The sequence below is a fragment of the Lepus europaeus genome, chromosome 22 (assembly GCF_033115175.1).
Source record: "Lepus europaeus isolate LE1 chromosome 22, mLepTim1.pri, whole genome shotgun sequence".
NCBI classification, from domain to species: domain Eukaryota; kingdom Metazoa; phylum Chordata; class Mammalia; order Lagomorpha; family Leporidae; genus Lepus; species Lepus europaeus.
The window spans coordinates 3,834,906-3,852,848 of record NC_084848.1 but is presented as its reverse complement, the minus strand read 5'-3'; the positions used below and the strand labels follow the sequence as shown (position 1 = coordinate 3,852,848).

The 17,943-nt window shown below is 53.9% G+C and overlaps 2 protein-coding genes across 7 annotated transcripts in view; one reads left to right on the top strand and one right to left on the bottom strand.

Annotated features, from left to right (window-relative positions):
* The window catches only part of WARS1 (tryptophanyl-tRNA synthetase 1), a 30,853-nt gene extending 17,979 nt beyond the window's left edge, over nt 1-12,874 (bottom strand). Inside the window, exons 1-2 of one of the 2 annotated variants that reach the window (XM_062181820.1) lie at nt 12,806-12,874; nt 6,364-6,535 (exon numbers count right to left, since the gene is read on the bottom strand). In XM_062181820.1, the coding sequence (XP_062037804.1) occupies nt 6,364-6,474 (111 nt within the window). In that variant the 5' untranslated portion in view covers nt 6,475-6,535; nt 12,806-12,874. Of the gene's footprint in view, nt 1-6,363; nt 6,536-12,011; nt 12,182-12,805 lie in introns of those variants that run through there. The other variant, XM_062181819.1, reaches the window with a different exon arrangement.
* Nucleotides 12,875-12,978: 104 nt separating this feature from the next.
* The window catches only part of WDR25 (WD repeat domain 25), a 143,021-nt gene continuing 138,056 nt past the window's right edge, over nt 12,979-17,943 (top strand). For 2 of the 5 annotated variants that reach the window (XM_062181615.1, XM_062181611.1), the window contains exons 1-2: nt 13,462-13,883; nt 15,873-16,682. In XM_062181615.1, the coding sequence (XP_062037599.1) occupies nt 13,818-13,883; nt 15,873-16,682 (876 nt within the window). In that variant the 5' untranslated portion in view covers nt 13,462-13,817. Of the gene's footprint in view, nt 13,050-13,461; nt 14,116-15,872; nt 16,683-17,943 lie in introns of those variants that run through there. The other 3 variants (XM_062181613.1, XM_062181614.1, XM_062181612.1) reach the window with 3 other exon arrangements.

The window sequence follows — 17,943 nt, the reverse complement described above, 5'->3', positions numbered from 1 at the left end:
GAGCTGGCCTGGAAGAGGGGCAACTGGGATAGAATCCGGCGCCCCAACCGGGACTAGAACCCGGTGTGCTGGCGCTGCAAGGCGGAGGATTAGCCTGTTAAGCCACGGCGCTGGCCATATATCTATTATTTCAAAATGAACATAAGAAAAAAAAAGTAAAATGAGCCCTTGGGTACTTTGGAAGTCTATTAAAGACCTCTGGGGGGCCACCTGCAGTGCAGGCATCCCATACGGGCGCTGGTTTGAGTCCCAGCTGCTCCACTTCCTATCCAGCTCTTTGCTATGGCCTGGGAAAGCAGCAGAAGATGGCCCAAGTCCTTGGGCCCCTGCACCCGCGTGAGAGACTTGGAAGAAGCTCCTGGCTCCTGGCTTTGGATTGGTGCAGCTCCAACTGCTGTGGTAAATTGGAGGGTGAAACAGTGGATGGAAGACCTCTCTCTCTCTCTGCTTCTCCTTCTTTGCGTAGCTCTGACTTTCAAGTAAATAAATAAATCTTAAAAAAAAAAAAAAAAAAAAAAAAGACCTCTGGCCCGGTTCTGTGGTGCAGTGGATTAAAGCTCCATATGGGCGCCGGTTGGAGTTCTGGCTGTTCTACTTCCGATCCAGCTCTCTGCTATGGCCTGGGAAAGCAGTAGAAGATGGCCCAAGTCCTTGGGCCTCTGCACCTGCACGGGAGACCTGAAGAAGTTCCTGGCTCCTATGGTCATCTGGGGAGTGAACCAGTGGATGGAATACCTCTCTTCCTCTCTCTGTCTTTTAAATAAATAAAATAAATCTTAAAAAATTAAAGACCTCTGTCCTAGGAGCTTAAACTGGGCACCCCTGAAAGCCTGGTATTTAAAAGATCAGGCTTAATTAAACCATTAGTCATGCTATGGCCTAAAGCTCTGCTCTGGTAATTGGCCTTGCTAGATTAGATCACACAGAATATAAACAGTCCAATGGCTTGCCAAGGGGAATACAAACATTTCCACCCAACGTTTACACAGGACGCACTATGAACTGGGCTGCCCAGTAGAGAACCATCACAACACCACCTCCATTCAGAGAGATGCTCCTTCAGGTACAGCCCCCAGGGCACGCGGGACTGTTACTCCAGGTGATCTGTGCTTCAAACTGTACAACTATCCGGAGTTCATCAGGAAAACGAGTCAGATTATGGAATCAATTAACCCCACAGATACAACCAACGTTAAGAGATAGGGTGCTGGCCGGCGCCGTGGCTCAACAGGCTAATCCTCTGCCTAGCGGCGCCGGCACACCAGGTTCTAGTCCCGGTCGGGGCGCTGGATTCTGTCCCGCTGCCCCTCTTCCAGGCCAGCTCTCTGCTATGGCCCAGGAAGGCAGTGGAGGATGGCCCAAGTGCTTGGGTCCTGCACCCACAAGGGAGACCAGGAGAAGCACCTGGCTCCTGGCTTCGGATCAGCGCGGTGCGCCGGCCGTGGCAGCCATTGGAGGGTGAACCAACGGCAAAGGAAGACCTTTCTCTCTGTCTCTCTCTCTCACTATCCACTCTGCCTGTCAAAAAAAAAAGAGATAAGGTGTTGGCCAGGTTAGATAAGCATGTGTTACTCACCTCACTTCTACAGTGCCTAGGTGCTCGTGACAAGATAAAGCTTAGCAGACTCTGCTGAACCCGTTCTGGAGTGCACTGGGGTGAGTCTCCGCCCATCACCAGCTGCACTCCAGTTCTGCTGCACCCGAGTCTCTGTGAGAGTCACACGGCAGTGCCCTGCTCAAGGAGCCTGTGCAGTCTGCAGGGGGCTAGCTCGACGAGCAGGCTCCACCTGTCTCCTAGTCTGCTCTCAGCCTAACACGGACCAGGATACTGAAACAGCATTTAGAAGCTGATGTTCTGAACGGACTAAAGGAACTGTATGTTACCTGGGACAGAACTTTCCAGCGTGGCAGGAGTCAAGCTAATCCTGAAGGGGCGTGAGGATGGCTCCCAGGTGCTGCCATGCTGACAGTCACACAGGTGTGACCATTTTGTGGAAATTCAATGAGCTGCCTGCTTAGGACCACCCCTACTCTCTTACCAATGGTGTAATCCAATCTGGAAGGTTCCCTTTAACTAAAGGAGAAGAGGCAGGCGTCGTGGCGCACCAGGTCAAGCCACTGCTCGGGAAGCCTGTATCTGGAGCGCCCGGGTTTGAGTTCCACCTCCGCCCTGAATGCAGCTTCCTCCTGATGCATCTCTGGGAAGCACCTGATGACGGCTCAATTACTGGGGTTCCTGCCACCCTGGCAGGGGACCCAGGGGGAGTTCCTGCTCCCGGCTGATGCAGGCATCTGGGGAGTGAACCAGTGATCGAAGGTCTCTTGTCCCTGTCTCTCCCCCTCTCTTCCTGTTACTCTGCCTTTCAAACAAACAAACAAATAAGTATTTTATAAAAAAAAGTGGACTTCTAAAGTGTCAAGTGCTCCTATTACAAACACTTTTCAGGGTCAGATACAAATTTCCTTCTGAATTTTTCATTATTTAATTCTAGTCTCAATGCATAGACCTCTAAACTCTCTTGTATGTTATAGTAATTGTAGTAATCAAAGAATACACTTGGAAGAGTTATTTTAAATTGAATTACATATTGGTTATTGACTAAAATAATGAAATAAATGTAGTCAATAAGAAATACTAAAACATTTTATTAAATGTTATTCAATTTTTTTAAGATTTTTATTTTATTTAGTTGAAAGATAAGCCGGCGCCGTGGCTCAACAGGCTAATCCTCCGCCTAGTGGCACCAGCACACCAGGTTCTAGTCCCGGGTGCCCCTCTTCCAGGCCAGCTTTCTGCTATGGCCAGGGAGTGCAGTGGAGGATGGCCCAAGTGCTTGGGCCCTGCACCCCATGGGAGACCAGAAGTACCTGGCTCCTGCCTTCGGATCAGCGCGGTGTGCTGGCCGCGGCGGCCATTGGAGGGTGACCAATGGCAAAGGAAGACCTTTCTCTCTGTCTCTCTCTCTCTCACTGAGTGAGAGAGACATCTCCCATCCGCTGGTCCACTCCCCAGATGGCCATAATGACCGGAGATGAGCCAATCCGAAGCCAGGAGCCAGCAGCTTATTCAGATTCAGGGTCTCCCATGTGGGTGCGGGGATTCAAGGACTTGGGCCACCTTCTACTACTTTTCCAGACACATTAGCAGGGAACTAGATTGGAAGTGGAGCAGCTGGGACTGGAACCGGCACCCATATGGGATGCCAGCACTGCAGGCCAGGGTTTTAATCAGCTGTGCCACAGTGCCAGCCCCAAATTTAATGTTAAATGGTCAAAAACACCACTGTCAACCTCCTAATGGGCTTATGGAGGGAACGGTCAACATTTGAGTCCTTTATTTTAGACTTCTGTTTTAAAATAATTTAGCCTAGTCCACTGGTGAGTATACCTCATTGTGTAAAAAATAATCAATTTCTCTTTTTTCCTCTTCTTCCCATTTTATTTGAAAAGTAGTGAGGGGGCAACAAGATTTTGGAAGCTGGAAACTGATGGGCGGCTCGTGAATGAGCATGTGAGAAAAAACAAATGCTTCGATGCTGTGGAGTCCTGGGCAGTGACTGCACGCACACTGCCATGCCATCAGCCAACAGTGGCCTCGGTACTTACAGGAGTGAGGGCGACAGTCGGGCACAGAAGTAGGAGCGCTGGCTGAAAGTCTCTTCAAGAGCAGTTATTCAGACCACCTGTATATACTCCACTGGCCAAGGAAGGGCCAGACCAGACCTACGTAAGACTGGCACACAATGAACACATGGCGGCCACGGTCAGTGAGGATGACAGCCAATGAGCTTGTGTTTCCACTTCCTGGTGTCACTGCTCAAGAACTGGAAGAACGTATGGGCTTGCTACAAGAGCACCCTGGCCAAGCCCCGCACATCTAAAGAAAGCCTAGTGCCAGCAAGGAAGGGGGCAGCCTGATTACTGTGGAGCAAGGCAGAACCTCCACCGTAACCTGTCCTCCCTCACGCACACAGCACCCAACGGCGGGTAGTGCTCCTTGCTTAAAACACTGGCGGACAGTGAGAAACACCCAGCATTGATCGCCTCGAGAGGAAAGGCAGTGAGAAACACCAACACGGAGGAGACGGGGATTATGAAGTGGGAAGAGAACACCCAGCGACCTCAGAGACAACAGGACTGTACTATACCTTGTAAGAGCAGCACGCTGGAGACAGAGACCAAACGAGCTCTTGGAAGTTAAAAATGATAGAATACAAAACAAACAAACAGGACTAACAGTTGAGGACACACCCCTGAAGAAGAATAAACAGAAAATGATATGGAAAATAAGACAAATCACAGGAAGATCAGAGGAACAGTCTTAGAAATGTCTGTAAAGAGAGAGGAAACAGATCAAAGAAGCCATGTGACTTCTGAGAATTAAAGATCATGGATTTGTAGTGTGAGAGGAATATTGAGCCTCGATCCATGAAAGGCCAGAATGCTGGAACAGAGAAGATCCTCCCAATTTCCAGAGAAAAAACAACGGAATCATCCCTGACGCCTCCATGTCAACTCTGGCAGCCAGGAAGTGGTAGGGCAAGGGCTTCAGAATCCCACTCTAGAACCCCATATCCAGTTAGTCATCAAGTATTAGGTAAGAGAAATACACTTTAAGACAGCTAAGATCTCAAAAAGATTTCTCGTTAGCACTACTTTTCTCAGAAACCACTGGAAGACTTGTTCTGCCAAAGCGAAGTAAACCAAGGAGGAATGACCTGGGACCAGGAAACAGGGAACCCGCCAGGCAGAGGTGGACGGAGCCTGAGTGGACAGTGGAAGACTCTAACATGGGCAGAGGGTCCCGGGAGAGGCCTACAACAAAGATGAACTTGACAGATGAGCTGATGTGAGCACGTTGAGAGGAGATTCGACCGACCAGAAGAGAGCTTGGACGCGTGTGCACAGTCGTGCACCATCCGACAGCAGGATCCATTCTGAGCGTCGTGTTGGTAGGCGCTTTTGCTGTTGTCTGTGCTGAAAGAAACCTAGGGGCCACGGGCTAACCAGCGGACATGGCTTCCTGATGCAACCAAGAGTCTCGGTTAACAGGAGACGGATGAGGCTGCTGTCAGGGTCACACAGCAGTTTCATAGCCAACTTTTTTTTAATAGCCATAGAAAGTATGCTTGATAAACCAGTAACATGGTTATCTATTAAACACTTTTTATAACCCCAGAAAGTATGTTATAGTAAACCATTAACATGGCCACCTAACATCATTATCAAGTATACGTACTGCTCTGCTTTTCAGAGGACTGGCAGTGTGATGCGTGTGTTCACACCAGCAACACCACAGACACGTAGGTAACGTGCTGTGCTGATTTATGATGGCATCAATGTCACAGATGACAGGAATTTTCCAGCTCCATCAGAATCTTATCCCACCACTGTCATATATGCAGTACTCTGTTGACCAAAATGTCACCACATGATGCAACACTGTGGATCGTTAGTGCATTAAAAAGTTAAGCAAACAGACATGGAGACAAATATTAACTCTAGAGAAAACAAAAGCTGATCAGGAAAGAAAGGGACTCACACTACACTTGATGGTTCAGCTGTGCACACTGTTTATATAGTAATACTAATGTCAACAGTTAATAGTGACCCGATTACTATTGCCACAACATATCCTAGGAGACTGCATGAAATCAGAAATCCTACAGCGAAAGCTCCAAACCCGAAAAACAAGAGGGGTATTCAAAAAGCTCATAGAAAAATGTGTATTATGAGAAAATGATGCATAATATAAATATTTTTGCACCAAAATAAAAATCTTTTAATTTAATTTTATGTGGACTTTTTGAAATATCCTTGCATAATAAGAACAATATTTAGAGATATGGGGGTCACATACCCAGAGAATCAACCAAAGGAACTGATAGTGGGGGGGGGGGGCAAGGCTGCTGCTGCACCTGCCAGCTCTGCCTCTTTGGATCCGACCAATCTTAGATGGAAAATGTTTGGAAAACAAAAGAAAACATCTGTGCTGCACTGTACAGACTTTGTTTTCATTCATTATTCTCTAAACAGACTACGGTAGTTATTTACTGTGCTGGCTATGGTACGTAACACAGAGACAAGGCAAGGGTGAGGGAGGATGTGCGCAGGTTACACCAAGTGCTACACCATTCCAAACAACAGACTTGAGCACTGTGGATTTTGGTACCCACAGGAGGTTCTGGAACCAGTCCTCCAAGGACACCAAGGGACAACTGTACGTCACAAAGGCTTTGACAACTACTGGCATCATCACGTTGCTAACGGGAAAGCCCGTAGTTGAGGGGACAGGCTACTTTTGGAGCAACACAGCAGTGTGCACTGAGAGGTGTGTGTGGAGACCCCAGCGACATGGCTTACCTTCGAGGCCTTTCTAGCTTTGAGGGACTTCACGAGCTCGCCTTGCGCCGCGATGCTGTTGAACAGCTCCTGTGGAGAGGCACACCGCTCGCCGTTGGTCACGTCCGCCATCTTCCAGCACTGACGCTCACAGCTGGCTAGGGAGGAGGATTTGTTCAGGGTCCAGGCAAGCCTGAGGGGAAAAGAGAGATTAACAAACCTTTGCAGCTGTTTATTCCTTTCCTGTATCTATTCTTTCCTTTTTAAAATATTTACTTATTTACTTCAAAGTCAGAGTTACAGAGAGGGGTCTTCCTCTGCTGGTTTCTCCCCACGTGGCTGTGACAGCCAGGGCAGAGCCAGCACCAGGAGCTTTACTTGGGTCTCCACATGCATAGCAGGGCCCAAGCACTTGAACCCTCTTCCACTGCTTTTCCCAGGCCACTAGCTGGGAGCTGGATCAGAAGTGGGACAGCTGGGACAAGAACCAGTTCCCATATGGGATGCTGGCGTTGTCTTTACTCACTATACCACAAAGCCAGCACCATATCTACTCTTTTCTAAAAAAAGTAGTGATGTAGGTTATATAAAGGACATGGATAATATTTTTTAAATAAATTTATTTATCTGAAAGTCAGAGTTAGAGAGAGAGAGAGAGAGAGAGAGAGAGAGTCTTCTATCCACTGGTTTACTTCCCCATTGGCTGCAATGGCCGGAGCTATGCCAACCTGAAGCCAGGAGCCAGGAGCTGCAGGTCTCCCATGCGGGTGCAGGGGCCCAAGTACCTGGGCCACCCTCCACCACGTACCCAGGCCACAGCAGAGAGCTGGATCGGAAGTGGAGCAGCCGGGACTAGAACCGGCGCCTACATGGGATGCTGGCACTGCAGGTGGCATCCTTACCCGCTATGCCACAGCACCAGCCCCAGTATTAATAAAAACATAAGCAGAAGTTTGGGCCCACTAAAAAGAGGAGGAACAAATGCCAGTAAGGAGGCCTACAGGAGTTGCTATGATTTCTTGACTTGAGATCTGTGAAGGAGGATCTCTGTTAGTTAAGAGCAAGTTTGTGTCCCTGTGTCGCACCCAGTGCCCACAACACAGAAGGTATTTGTGTTTTCTCAGGGAATAAATACCAATAATTATTTAATAAACACAGGTTCTTCATCTTTTTAAGTAAAATAATTATTTTCATTTTTATTTGAAAGGGGGAGGAAAGAAAGGAAGGGGGGGAGGGAGGGAGAAAGAGAGAGAAGAGGGAGAAACTTTCACCTGCTGGTTTACCTCCCAGATGCCTACAGCCAGGGCTGGGCCAGGCTGAAGGCAGAAGTCCAGAGGCCATCCGGGTCTCCCACAGAGGCAGCAGGGGCCCAGGTGATTAGGCCATCACCCGCTGCCTCCCAGGGTATGCATTCCAGGAATCTGGATTGCAGGCGGTGCAGCCAGGACTTGGACCAGGCACTCCAATATGGGATGCGAGCATCCCAAGCAGGGACTTAAACATCTGCCTGTTTATTCTTTTTTTTAAGGTTTTTTTTTTTTTTTTTTTTTTTTTTAAATTTGAAAGGCAGAGTGAGAGAGAGCAAGATCTTCCCTCCAACAATTTACTCTCCAAATGCCCACAACAGCAGGGACTTGGCCAGGAGCCAGGAATTTCATCTGGGTTTCTGACCTGGGTGGCAGGGATCCAAGCAGTTGAGCTGTTATCTGCTGCCTCCCAGGCACATCAACAGGAAGCTGGATTGAAACTTCATCCTGGGCACTCTGATATGCAGTGTGGGCACCCCAAGCCACAATGCCCCACTCCCCCTAATCTGTTCTTCATCTATTAGATAGCCTTAGGGAAGAATTCCCAGGCTTTTATGGCCTTAACCAATTGTCCCTGCTAAGCAAATGGCTTCCACTGCTGACAGCGGCCCTGTTCTCAGAGATCTGGGATGGAGAACAGGGTCTTTCCTGCTCTGGCTTCCAAATGAGGTGAGGACTATACACACCCTGCCCATCCCACATGCTTCCTCATTAGTCATTATTCTTAGAAATTTCGAAAAAGGTGGGGCCCAGGGCAAGTAGAGACCGGGCCACCATCAGTGGCTGTCACTTCCCCTTTCTGAGTGTATCTCTTCATCTACAAAGGGCACCATTAGGCACCTTCAGCTATCTCACAGGATCAGTACTGTCACCATGCTTGTTTTTGTTTGCTAGAGCTGTAGCACCCTGACCGGTGGTTGACATCATGGCAGAAGAGGGCAATATGACGATGACTACGACGACGAGGCCAATGCCAGGGCAGCCAGCCGTGAGCACTTCTGTACCGTACATTGTGGGCACCCGAGCACGTCAATTCCTCTAAGCCTTGCAGCAAACCTGTGAGAGATCTGTTATCTTCATTTCTTAGATTATGCACAACTTGCCCAAATAACAAGCAACAAAGCGGCACAGGCAGGCTTCAAATTCAAGTAGCTTGACCCTAGAGTCTACACTCTTAACCATCATCTTAATTACTTAACTCTATGAACCAAACACACAAATGTGAGGTGCAATGTTTTTATTTATGTTTGTGAAATACATGTTTAAAAAGTGTAAATTTTTTATTTTTTTGACAGGCAGAGTCAGACAGTGAGAGAGAGAGACAGAAAGAGAGTTACAGACAGTGAGAGAGAAAGAGAGAGAGAGAGAAAGGTCTTCCTTCCATTGGTTCACTCCCCTAATGGCCGCCATGGCTGGCGCTGCGCCAATCCGAAGCCAGGAGCCAGGTGCTTCCTCCCCGTCTCCCATGAGGATGCAGGGATCCAAGCACTTGGGCCATCCTCCATTGTCCTCCCGGGTCACAGCAGAGAGCTGGACTGGAAGAGGAGCAACTGGGACTAGTACCGGAGTGCTGGCGCCGTAGGCAAAGGATTAGCCAAGTGAGCCACGGCGCCAGCCAAAAAAGTGTAAATTTTAACAAACCAGTCTTTGTGTAAGTCACTGAAACCATAAAAATGAAACCAGGGTAGGTCAGTGGCTGCAATGAGAATCCCCTGAATTCCCAGACAGGGCAACCTGTACGATAAACGACCCAGGCAATAAAGCATACATAAAAAAGGAGAAAAGCGGAACTAATCTTTGCCTAGTGCTGGAGAGAACGACCCAGGCTGCCCCCACTCCCCCCACCAGCAACAAGCTAGCAAAGTAGTCATCGCCCATTTCTCCTCAGGGAGTGGGGGGTGAGGTGTGTGTCTCTACCCAGAACTGACAATCAGTAATGAAGATGACTGTAGGCTAGCTGTCACCGTGGGGTACACTCACGCACCTCCAGGTGAGGTGCCAGGCAGCCCCTCTGGATCAGTGCTCTCAGAATTCCAGCCACGCCCTCGCCAGGAACGCCCACACCCTCCCTGCTGGCACACTGCGGAGTGAGCCGAGTGATCCAAGGCAAGCTCAGCTCTTCCTCACAGCCACGTCCCCCTGTCCCCCTCTCCACCCTCTGCAGCCCCGGGGCATTCCCTCCACAGTTCTGTTAAAGCATGCACATTAGGCTGCTCCTATCCCTCACAGCTTCTCCACAGATTCACTTACTGAACAAGACTCTCATGAGTCATCTAGCGCAACTTTCTCCTCTCCGCTGTGACCTCTTGCGAAGTCTTCAAAAGCGCTCGCTCCAGGGGAAGGCCGGCTTCCCTATCTGGAAGTCTCTGCTGGACACGAGAGAAGCTGACCCGTTGGGGAGCATTGGGGAGAGCCCAGCACGCCTCCGGGTCTTCTCCAAGTCTCACTCCCTAGACGGGATTCCTCCCCGTTGCTAACAGGTGCCCACCTTCCCTGTCCCTCTTTCCGGAGTTCCCTTTGGTTCACCTTGTCCTTCCAAAAACGTGGTGTCCCACACCACAGTGGTTCGGCAACAGGCAGTTAGGATCAAAGCCAAATTTAGATCAAAGCTACCCTAAGACATTCCTAGGGCAAGTGCAGGTGGAACGGCTGGGTGAACACAGGAAAGCCAGCTTCTCGCTGCAACACAGCCGATGGATGGCTTCTTGGGAAAGGCCAGCAAGAGGAACTGGGCTGCACGTCCCTGTAAATACCGAGAATCCACATGGGAACTAAACCAGAGGACAGCAGGCGAAGTGTGCCTGACCCACGATCACCGGGCACCACCCCTGCGCCAGACTCACTCACTCCCGCATGATGCAACGTGGGCAGTGAGCACTCCAGGTGCGGTCAGAGGCAGGAGGGCCAGAACCTCATCTCTCTCACTTCACACCTTCGCCCATTCAAGCTGTCAGCTCTGAGAACAGCCTTCCTCCCCCCAGGCAGCCTCCTCCTTCACTTCTTTGTAAACTCTCAGTTTAACCTCAGAGGTTTCCAGTCTGGAGCTGTGAACCTCCACAGCAACAGACAGCCGTGCTTGCACACGCCCTGGGCTGTGCGCACACTGAGCGTCTGGGCCGCATTTCCTTTCCAAGGGTTTGGCAGAAGTGTTGAACACAGAGACTCCAAACAGAACCTTGAATCTCTGGTGAGGGAAGTCCATTCTAACAAATACAGACGCCTGAAACAAAGGAACGCAGTTTTAACCATGAAATAATCTGTTATCTTCTCTAAACAAAAGTATCTGGTGTATAAAAGGCAAAATGGCCTATTCCACAGATCGTCAGGGGAGAAAGCTCAACAAAGCTCCTCCACAGGGACTCCCGGGTGGGTGTTGGCTGCCACTCGGATGCCCGAGTTCCGGCTCCACTTCCAAGTCCAGCTCCAGGTAATGTGCACCTGGGAAGCAGCAGTACCTGCCCATGGACTCGGGTCCACGCCACCCAGGTGGGAGACCTGGATCGGGTTCCAGGCTCCTGGCTTCGGCCTGGCCCAGCCTTGGCTGTTGGGGACATTTGGAAAGTGAACCAATGGAGAGAAATCTCTTTGTCTCTCTGCCTTTCAAGTAAGGAATAACATTTAAAAACCGACTCCCAATTTCCTTTATTCAAGAACTCAAATCTTGTGTTAGGACTTGCTAGGCTGTTGGGACATAGCTAACTTCGTACCTGGCAAACGGAGCCCAATTAGGAATGACCTGAGGATGTCCCGATGGGATTTTATGGTCTGAGATTCTGCCAGTTTGCCCAGGGCACCCCAAGCTGAAAGAGCGCACACTGTAAATTGCTGACCTACACACCTGCTGGGGGGTCTTCTGCCTACTGCGGTGGATGGAGGTCTCTGTCCATCCACTTGGCCCCCTCACAACAAACAGCATCAACAGGTGCTGCCCACTGTCCCCTGGGCTGAAATCCTTGAGAACCGCCCCCCACCCCACCCCCCCGCCGGCTCTCCAGGGGGGCTGCAACCTAACTTTCCCCGTATCGTGCTCTCCTGTCTTCAATGGCCACCTCCTTGCCTTCTTACGACCCTAAAAATCCTAAACCTGTACCCAAATCATCGCAGAGACGGGCCCGGGGGCCGCTGATTCTGCGACTGGGGTGCGGGATTCTCTGCACCAAGACGGGTAATTCTGGGTCGGCCGGGAGGACCGCGTGGTCCAGGACATTTTCTGGAATAGCACCAGGAGGTGGGACACATCCCGCACACCAGCGTGGCCCGAGCGAGGTCGGCGGAGAGAAGTAAAAGCACAAGACCCCTAAACCGAGGTTTCTAGGCTTCGGTAAGAGGGAGCGGTGCGCAGGGCGAGGCGCGGGTACCTACCCGGGTCCGGCGGACGCAGAGCCGAGGGTGCGCTGCCCGGCCTGCGGCGTCTTTAATACCCTCCCTCCTGCTTTCAGTTTCGTTTCGAGCAAAGGCTCCCTTCTCCACTCCACCCAAGACCAACTCGGAGGTTTCTTAGAATTCTCGCAGGTTCCCAGAAACTGGTCAGCCTCGGAGCAGCCGCCCAGACGATGGGGCCGCGCGTCCAATCAGCGGCCGGAACCCTCAGGACAGCCTCGGCGAGCGGTCATTGCATCAGCCGCCCCGTCCTCCACCTGACCTCGGCGGCCTCTTCCCGTCCCCACCCGGGTCCGCGGCGATGGGGGTCGCGCCCGGGGCGGGGCGGGCTTCCTGGAAACGGCCCGCGGCCGTGCTCGGAGGCGGGGCGGCGCAGTGGGCGCCCCTGGGCATCTTCTTCCCGAGCCGGGACCTCGGGCCGGGACCCATTACGCCCCCGCCTCCCCCGCGACCCCCTCGGCGGCCCGGGCGTCCAGAGGTGTCACTACCGCTGAGGGCTCTGGGAGAGAGGCCTTGGGCCACAGCCCCGGCACACGGCAGGCACTGAAGAGGGGGCCCTCTCCCCGCGGGACACGGCGAAGCTCGGAGCGGGCCGGCCTGGCAGCCAGGGGCTGAGGGGACCCGCCCGGCTTCGGCGCCGCCATGGTGCCGGAACCCCGCTCCGCTCTGGCGGGCAGCGACCCCCGGAGGGCCAGGTCACCGGGCACAGCCCCGGCTGGCTCCTTTCGTCCCTCATCCCTCTACTTCGTCGCCTCAGCCTCCATCCCTTCGCTTACCCGACCCCGAAGGGCCCGTCAGCACCGCCGGCTCCGCCACGGGGTACCTCCCGGGCGTCCGTGGAAACGCCGTCCGGCCGGAAAACTTCCGGCCCGGCTGCGCCCTCATTGGCTGTTCCCGCGGGGGCCGGGCGGCGGCCGCCGCTGATTGGTTGGCGGCCCCGGCGCCGCGGCGGAACGCCGCTGGTAGGAGGAGTGCGAGCCGGCCGGGCTCCGGGAGGAGGGAGCGCTTCCGGTGCGTGTGGTGAGCGGCGGGCCGGGGGCGGGCGGGTGCCGAGGGCCCGGGCCGCTCCCGCAGCGCTCGCTCCCCGCCCGTCGGCGCGGGCATTTCGGGGCCGCTCGGCCTCCTTTCGTTTGCCGTTCCTTCCGAAGGCTCAGTGTTTTGGGGTCGTGCTTGTGTCTTGTTTCGTGCCAGCGCGGCCGACTCGTGTTCATCCGTGAAAGCCCATCCCGTGTGCCGCCTTCGAGGGTCTGCGGGCGCCGGGGCGGGGTCCGGGCCTGGTGCCTCACCGCCGTGCCAGGCCCGGAGCCCGACGCGGCCGAGGTGGCCAGGCAGTGTTTGCGGGTGGAGAACGTGCCCTCGTGGGGGCTCCACGCGCGCCCGCCTTCCGCACGTGTGGCGATGCGGGGGTCCCGACCGGCACTGCCCACGCCTCCCGAAGTGTGGGGCCTTGCACTCACCGCAGCTCGCGGGCTCTCCCTGGCCCTGCCTCGACCTCCCTCCGTGAAGCCGCACTCGCGAGCCCACCCGCGTCCTTGGCTCCGGGCTACTTTTCTCCCTGGGACTTCTCACCCGGCTCACGGCCTCTTGCATCTCCTGGAGTCCGAGCCCCGCGCTGGCGCGGGAGGGCGGTGGTCCAGGGCGGCCCTGGCTCTTTGGCTCTCTGGGTGGTGGTCCCGGTGCCCTAGTGTGGGGCTTGGTGACTAGCTGAGGCCCCATGCCTCTCAGGACCCCTGCAGTCCACTGCTGTCCGTGCTGTCCTGCCTTGTCGGGGGGCCCGGCTCCCCTGTCATGGTCACATCACATTCTGATCTTTGGTCGTGGACCTCATCTTTAGTTCTGTCCGCTGGCTCACCTGTGAGTGGGCTGCAGTGGATTTGGGGTGGGCAGGGATCCATGCCAAGGGCTGGATGTGGCATGCTGGTGGCAGGACCAGGGAGGGTCCCCTTGGACACACGTGCCGGGGTGGGTGGCGGCTCAGCACAGCAGTTGAGGCTGGCCCCAGGACCAGGCTGAGTATTTGCAGAGCAGAAGTGCTCTGTGTGGTTAATTTGTAGTCGATCACCCCAGTGCAGTTGGTTTGTAATGGGTAGGTCATTTTGAGAGTTCCATTTGCCACGGGCTGAGGGCCATGGTTCTAACAAGTTTGCTTTAGACTGTAGCGTGCACGGGATGTTGTTAACTTGCTGGGATTAGGCCGCATGGGAGAATGCTGACTGCAACGCTGAATGTGGCTGTGCATGGCCCTGGAGCTCCAACGAGGGGGAAGATGTGGAAAAGTTGGGTGGTGGATCCCAGGGGGCGGGGAAACCCACTCCTGGGACAGAGTGCTGATGGACAGCCTGGAATCGCTCAGATGGGACTAGAGTGAATTGTTTTGTTGTTGATGGCCTTTTTAGTTTTCTTCTTTTTACATTTCTTTTTTTTTTTTGACAGGCAGAGTGGACAGTGAGAGACAGACAGAGAGGAAGGTCTTCCTTTTGCCGTTGGTTCACCCTCCAATGGCCGCCGCGGCCGGCGCACCGCGCTGTTCCGATGGCAGGAGCCAGGTGCTTCTCCTGGTCTCCCATGGGGTGCAGGGCCCAAGCACTTGGGCCATCCTCCACTGCCTTCCTGGGCCACAGCAGAGAGCTGGCCTGGAAGAGGGGCAACCGGGACAGGATCGGTGCCTTGACCGGGACTAGAACCCCGTGTGCCGGCGCCGCAAGGCAGAGGATTAGCCTAGTGAGCCGCGGCGCCGGCCTCTTTTTACATTTCTTAAAAAGATTTATTTATTTGAAAGGTAGAGTTACAAAGAGGCAGAGGCAGAGAGAAAGAGAAGTCTTCCATCCGTTGGTTCATTCCCCAGATGACTGCAATGGCCAGAGCGGGGCCTATCCGAAGCCAGGAGCCAGGAACTTCTGGGTCTCCCACATGGGTGCAGGGGCCTAAGCACTAGGGCCGTCTTCTGCTGCTTTCCCAGGCCATAGCAGAGAGCTGGACTGGAAGTGGAACAGCCAGGATACTAACCAGCACCCATATGGGTTGCCGGCACTTCGGGCGGCAGCTTTAACTGCTACGCTACAGCGCCGGCCCAAATTTATTTGTTTGAGAGGCAGAGTTAAAGAGAGAGGGAGAGACAGGGAGGTCTTCCATCCGCTGATTCACTCCCCCAAATGGCCACAACAGTCAGGAGTCAGGAACTCCATCCTGGTTGCCACGTGGGTGGCAGAGGTCCAAGCACTTGGGCCACCTGCTGCTTTCCCATGAAGGGAAGCAGTGCAGCTGGGACTGGAGTGGCTGTGCTCTTCCAGGCAGGGCCGTGGGGCGCTGCAGGCTGCCGCGTGATCTGCACCACGGTGCTGGCCCCGCCTCTTTTTTTTTTTTTTTTAAGATTTATTTATTTGGAAGAATTACACGGGGGGGGGGGGGTCTTCTATCCACTGGTTCACTCTCCAATTGGCCGCAGTGGCCAGAGCTATGCTGATCCAAAGGCCAGAGTCAGGAGCTTCTTCTGAGTCTCCCATGCAGGTGCAGGGGCCCAAGCACTTGGGCCATCTTCTACTGCTTTCCCAGGCCACAGCAGAGAGCTATGGAAGTGGAGTAGCCACATGGGATGCCGGCACTGCAGGCAGTGGCTTTACCCACTATGCCACAGCGCTGGTCCCCACGTCTTCATTTTTAAATTGGCATATTTTAACTCATTATACCTGGTGTATAGAAAAGCCGCCCCCCCCCCCCCTTTTTTCCAGTGTGTTTATTCTTGGGCGGCTTTGCGATCTTGTATTTCCTGGGTGTCATGTTCTTCAAACCACATGAACATTCTCGCACGCACCTTTTCTGACTCTCGACTTTATTTGGCCTTAGGTAATTTGCCTCCTAAGGACGGCGAGCAGCTCTTGGATGGCTTCGTTGGTGGCTTATGATGACTCGGACTCGGAGGCTGAGACGGAGCCTACGGGAGGTGTCTGTGCTGCCGGCCACACGACTGGCACTGGTGTGGCTGGTGCTCCTGGGCAGGCTTTTGCAGGAGAGGAAGCACTGCCCACAGATCCTACTTCTTGGGGAGGCTCCAGGGAACAGCGCCTCCCACTGGCTCAGCTCGGGAGAGGCCATCGGGGGTCTTGCCCCAGCCAGAGGCTACGATGGCCCAGGAAGGAGCCGGAAATCACCCTCCCTGCAAGCCACCTTTCTCGGTCTTCTCTGTGGACGAGCCACGTGCCGGCCAGCACCGTGCCCCTTGCAGCTGCCCGCCTAAAGCCAGTACAACTGTGCTGGGACACCCCAAGGTCATCGTTCTGTGCTCAGAGTGAATCTGAAGTGACAGGCAAGACTGCCAGCTCTTCCCAGAGGAAGAGGGCTGAGGACAGTGTCGTCCCCTATATCCCAAAGAGGCTACGGCAGCTGCAAGCGGCGAGCGCCGAAGCAGGCAAGGGTAAGGATGTGGAGCCACCGCGTCCCCCTGCAGGCTGTGCCCCGGCCCCTTGCTGTGTGGCCCCGCACGTGTCGGAGTTCATCCAGCCGTACTTGAACAGTCCGTATAGAGAAACCCAGGTCCCCAGCAAAGTGCTCTTCCACCTGAGAGGCCACAGGGGTCCCGTCAACAGCATTCAGTGGTGTCCAGTCCTTTCCAAGAGCCACATGCTTCTCTCCACGTCCATGGATAAAACCTTCAAGGTAAGGCCTGAACGGAAACTTCCGGTTTCAGACGCTCTGAGCCATGAAGGCTGGAACGTGTCACTTGTCAGAGCAAAGTGAGGTCGGGCGTGGTTGCGGACTAAGCCTTCCTGTTTGCAAGTTTCTGTAACACTTTTGCTGCCATCGGGGAGGGTATTCTGTGGTCAGCCTGGACTGTGGGTGTGTCCTGCCACCTCCCTTCCCTCTCTGCCTTGTTCAGTAAGGTAGGGTCCACCAGATGCTGAGCCGCATTTTGTCGTCTGGTTGTGCCGTTTGTTGAACCACTTCCCTGTCGTTAGACATTTGGGCATTCAGGCTGCCGTCAGTGAAGCCGCAGCGATCACGCCGCGTGCACTTCTCCACGTATCTGTCCCCGAACTTCCTCGGGTGACAGTTTCCTAGAAGCTGGGTTGGGACCACGTGGTGAGTGGCGTACGTGTGGGGGTCCCCGTCTCACCGCACTCACCCGTGCCGGGCGTGATCTTTTTGCTTTTCCCTCGGTCTTAGGATAGTGTGTTGTGATTCCTCTGTGTGCATTCCACCACACACCACTTGGCACTTGGCATTCGGATAGTCTGGCTTTGGGGAAGGAAAAACAAGTAGGAGAAATGCCCTACTGGAACCAACAGCAGCCAGGAGTCGACATTTGTTTTCAGGAAGTTCAGTGCTACCATGTGTCCCTGAGCTTTCTGACACAGACAAGGCAGGGGCACGAACAGCCAACTCTGGAGCACGTGGGTTAGACCAGCTTGTGTGGGGTGTCTCCAGGTGACCTGCCCTTACCCGGCTGAACCGACGCCTTCTGGGGGAAAGGCCTGCAGGTGGGAGGGCCTTGGCTTCCTACTCAGCCTGCTAAGGCTGTCCTCTGAGAGGGGCGTAGTGGTCCCTGGGGGCGCTCCGGCAGTGCTGGCTTCGTCCCCTACCTGCCTGCTTTATTAGTGATGTTGAGCTTTCTCCTCCCTAGGAGGATTTTCTTAAGAAGCTACAAGTGTGGCAGTGTCAATCCACGAGCATAATTTTTCAATGGCTAGTCCAAGTTCCCCAGTGGCTTGTGTTCCCTTGCGACAAGGCCGGTGGAGCCCCCGGCAGAGCGTGTCGTGTCTGTCTGCAGCCTGGATCCTCGCCACTGTTCACTTGGGGCTGTGGCGCCTCTCCTGGGACATCTGGGGCTCCGAGGGCTGCGCAGGCATCTGGTGGCCCCTGTGTGGACCGGGACGCAGGCTTCCCAGTTCTCGTTCCTGGGCGTGCACTCCACAGCGGC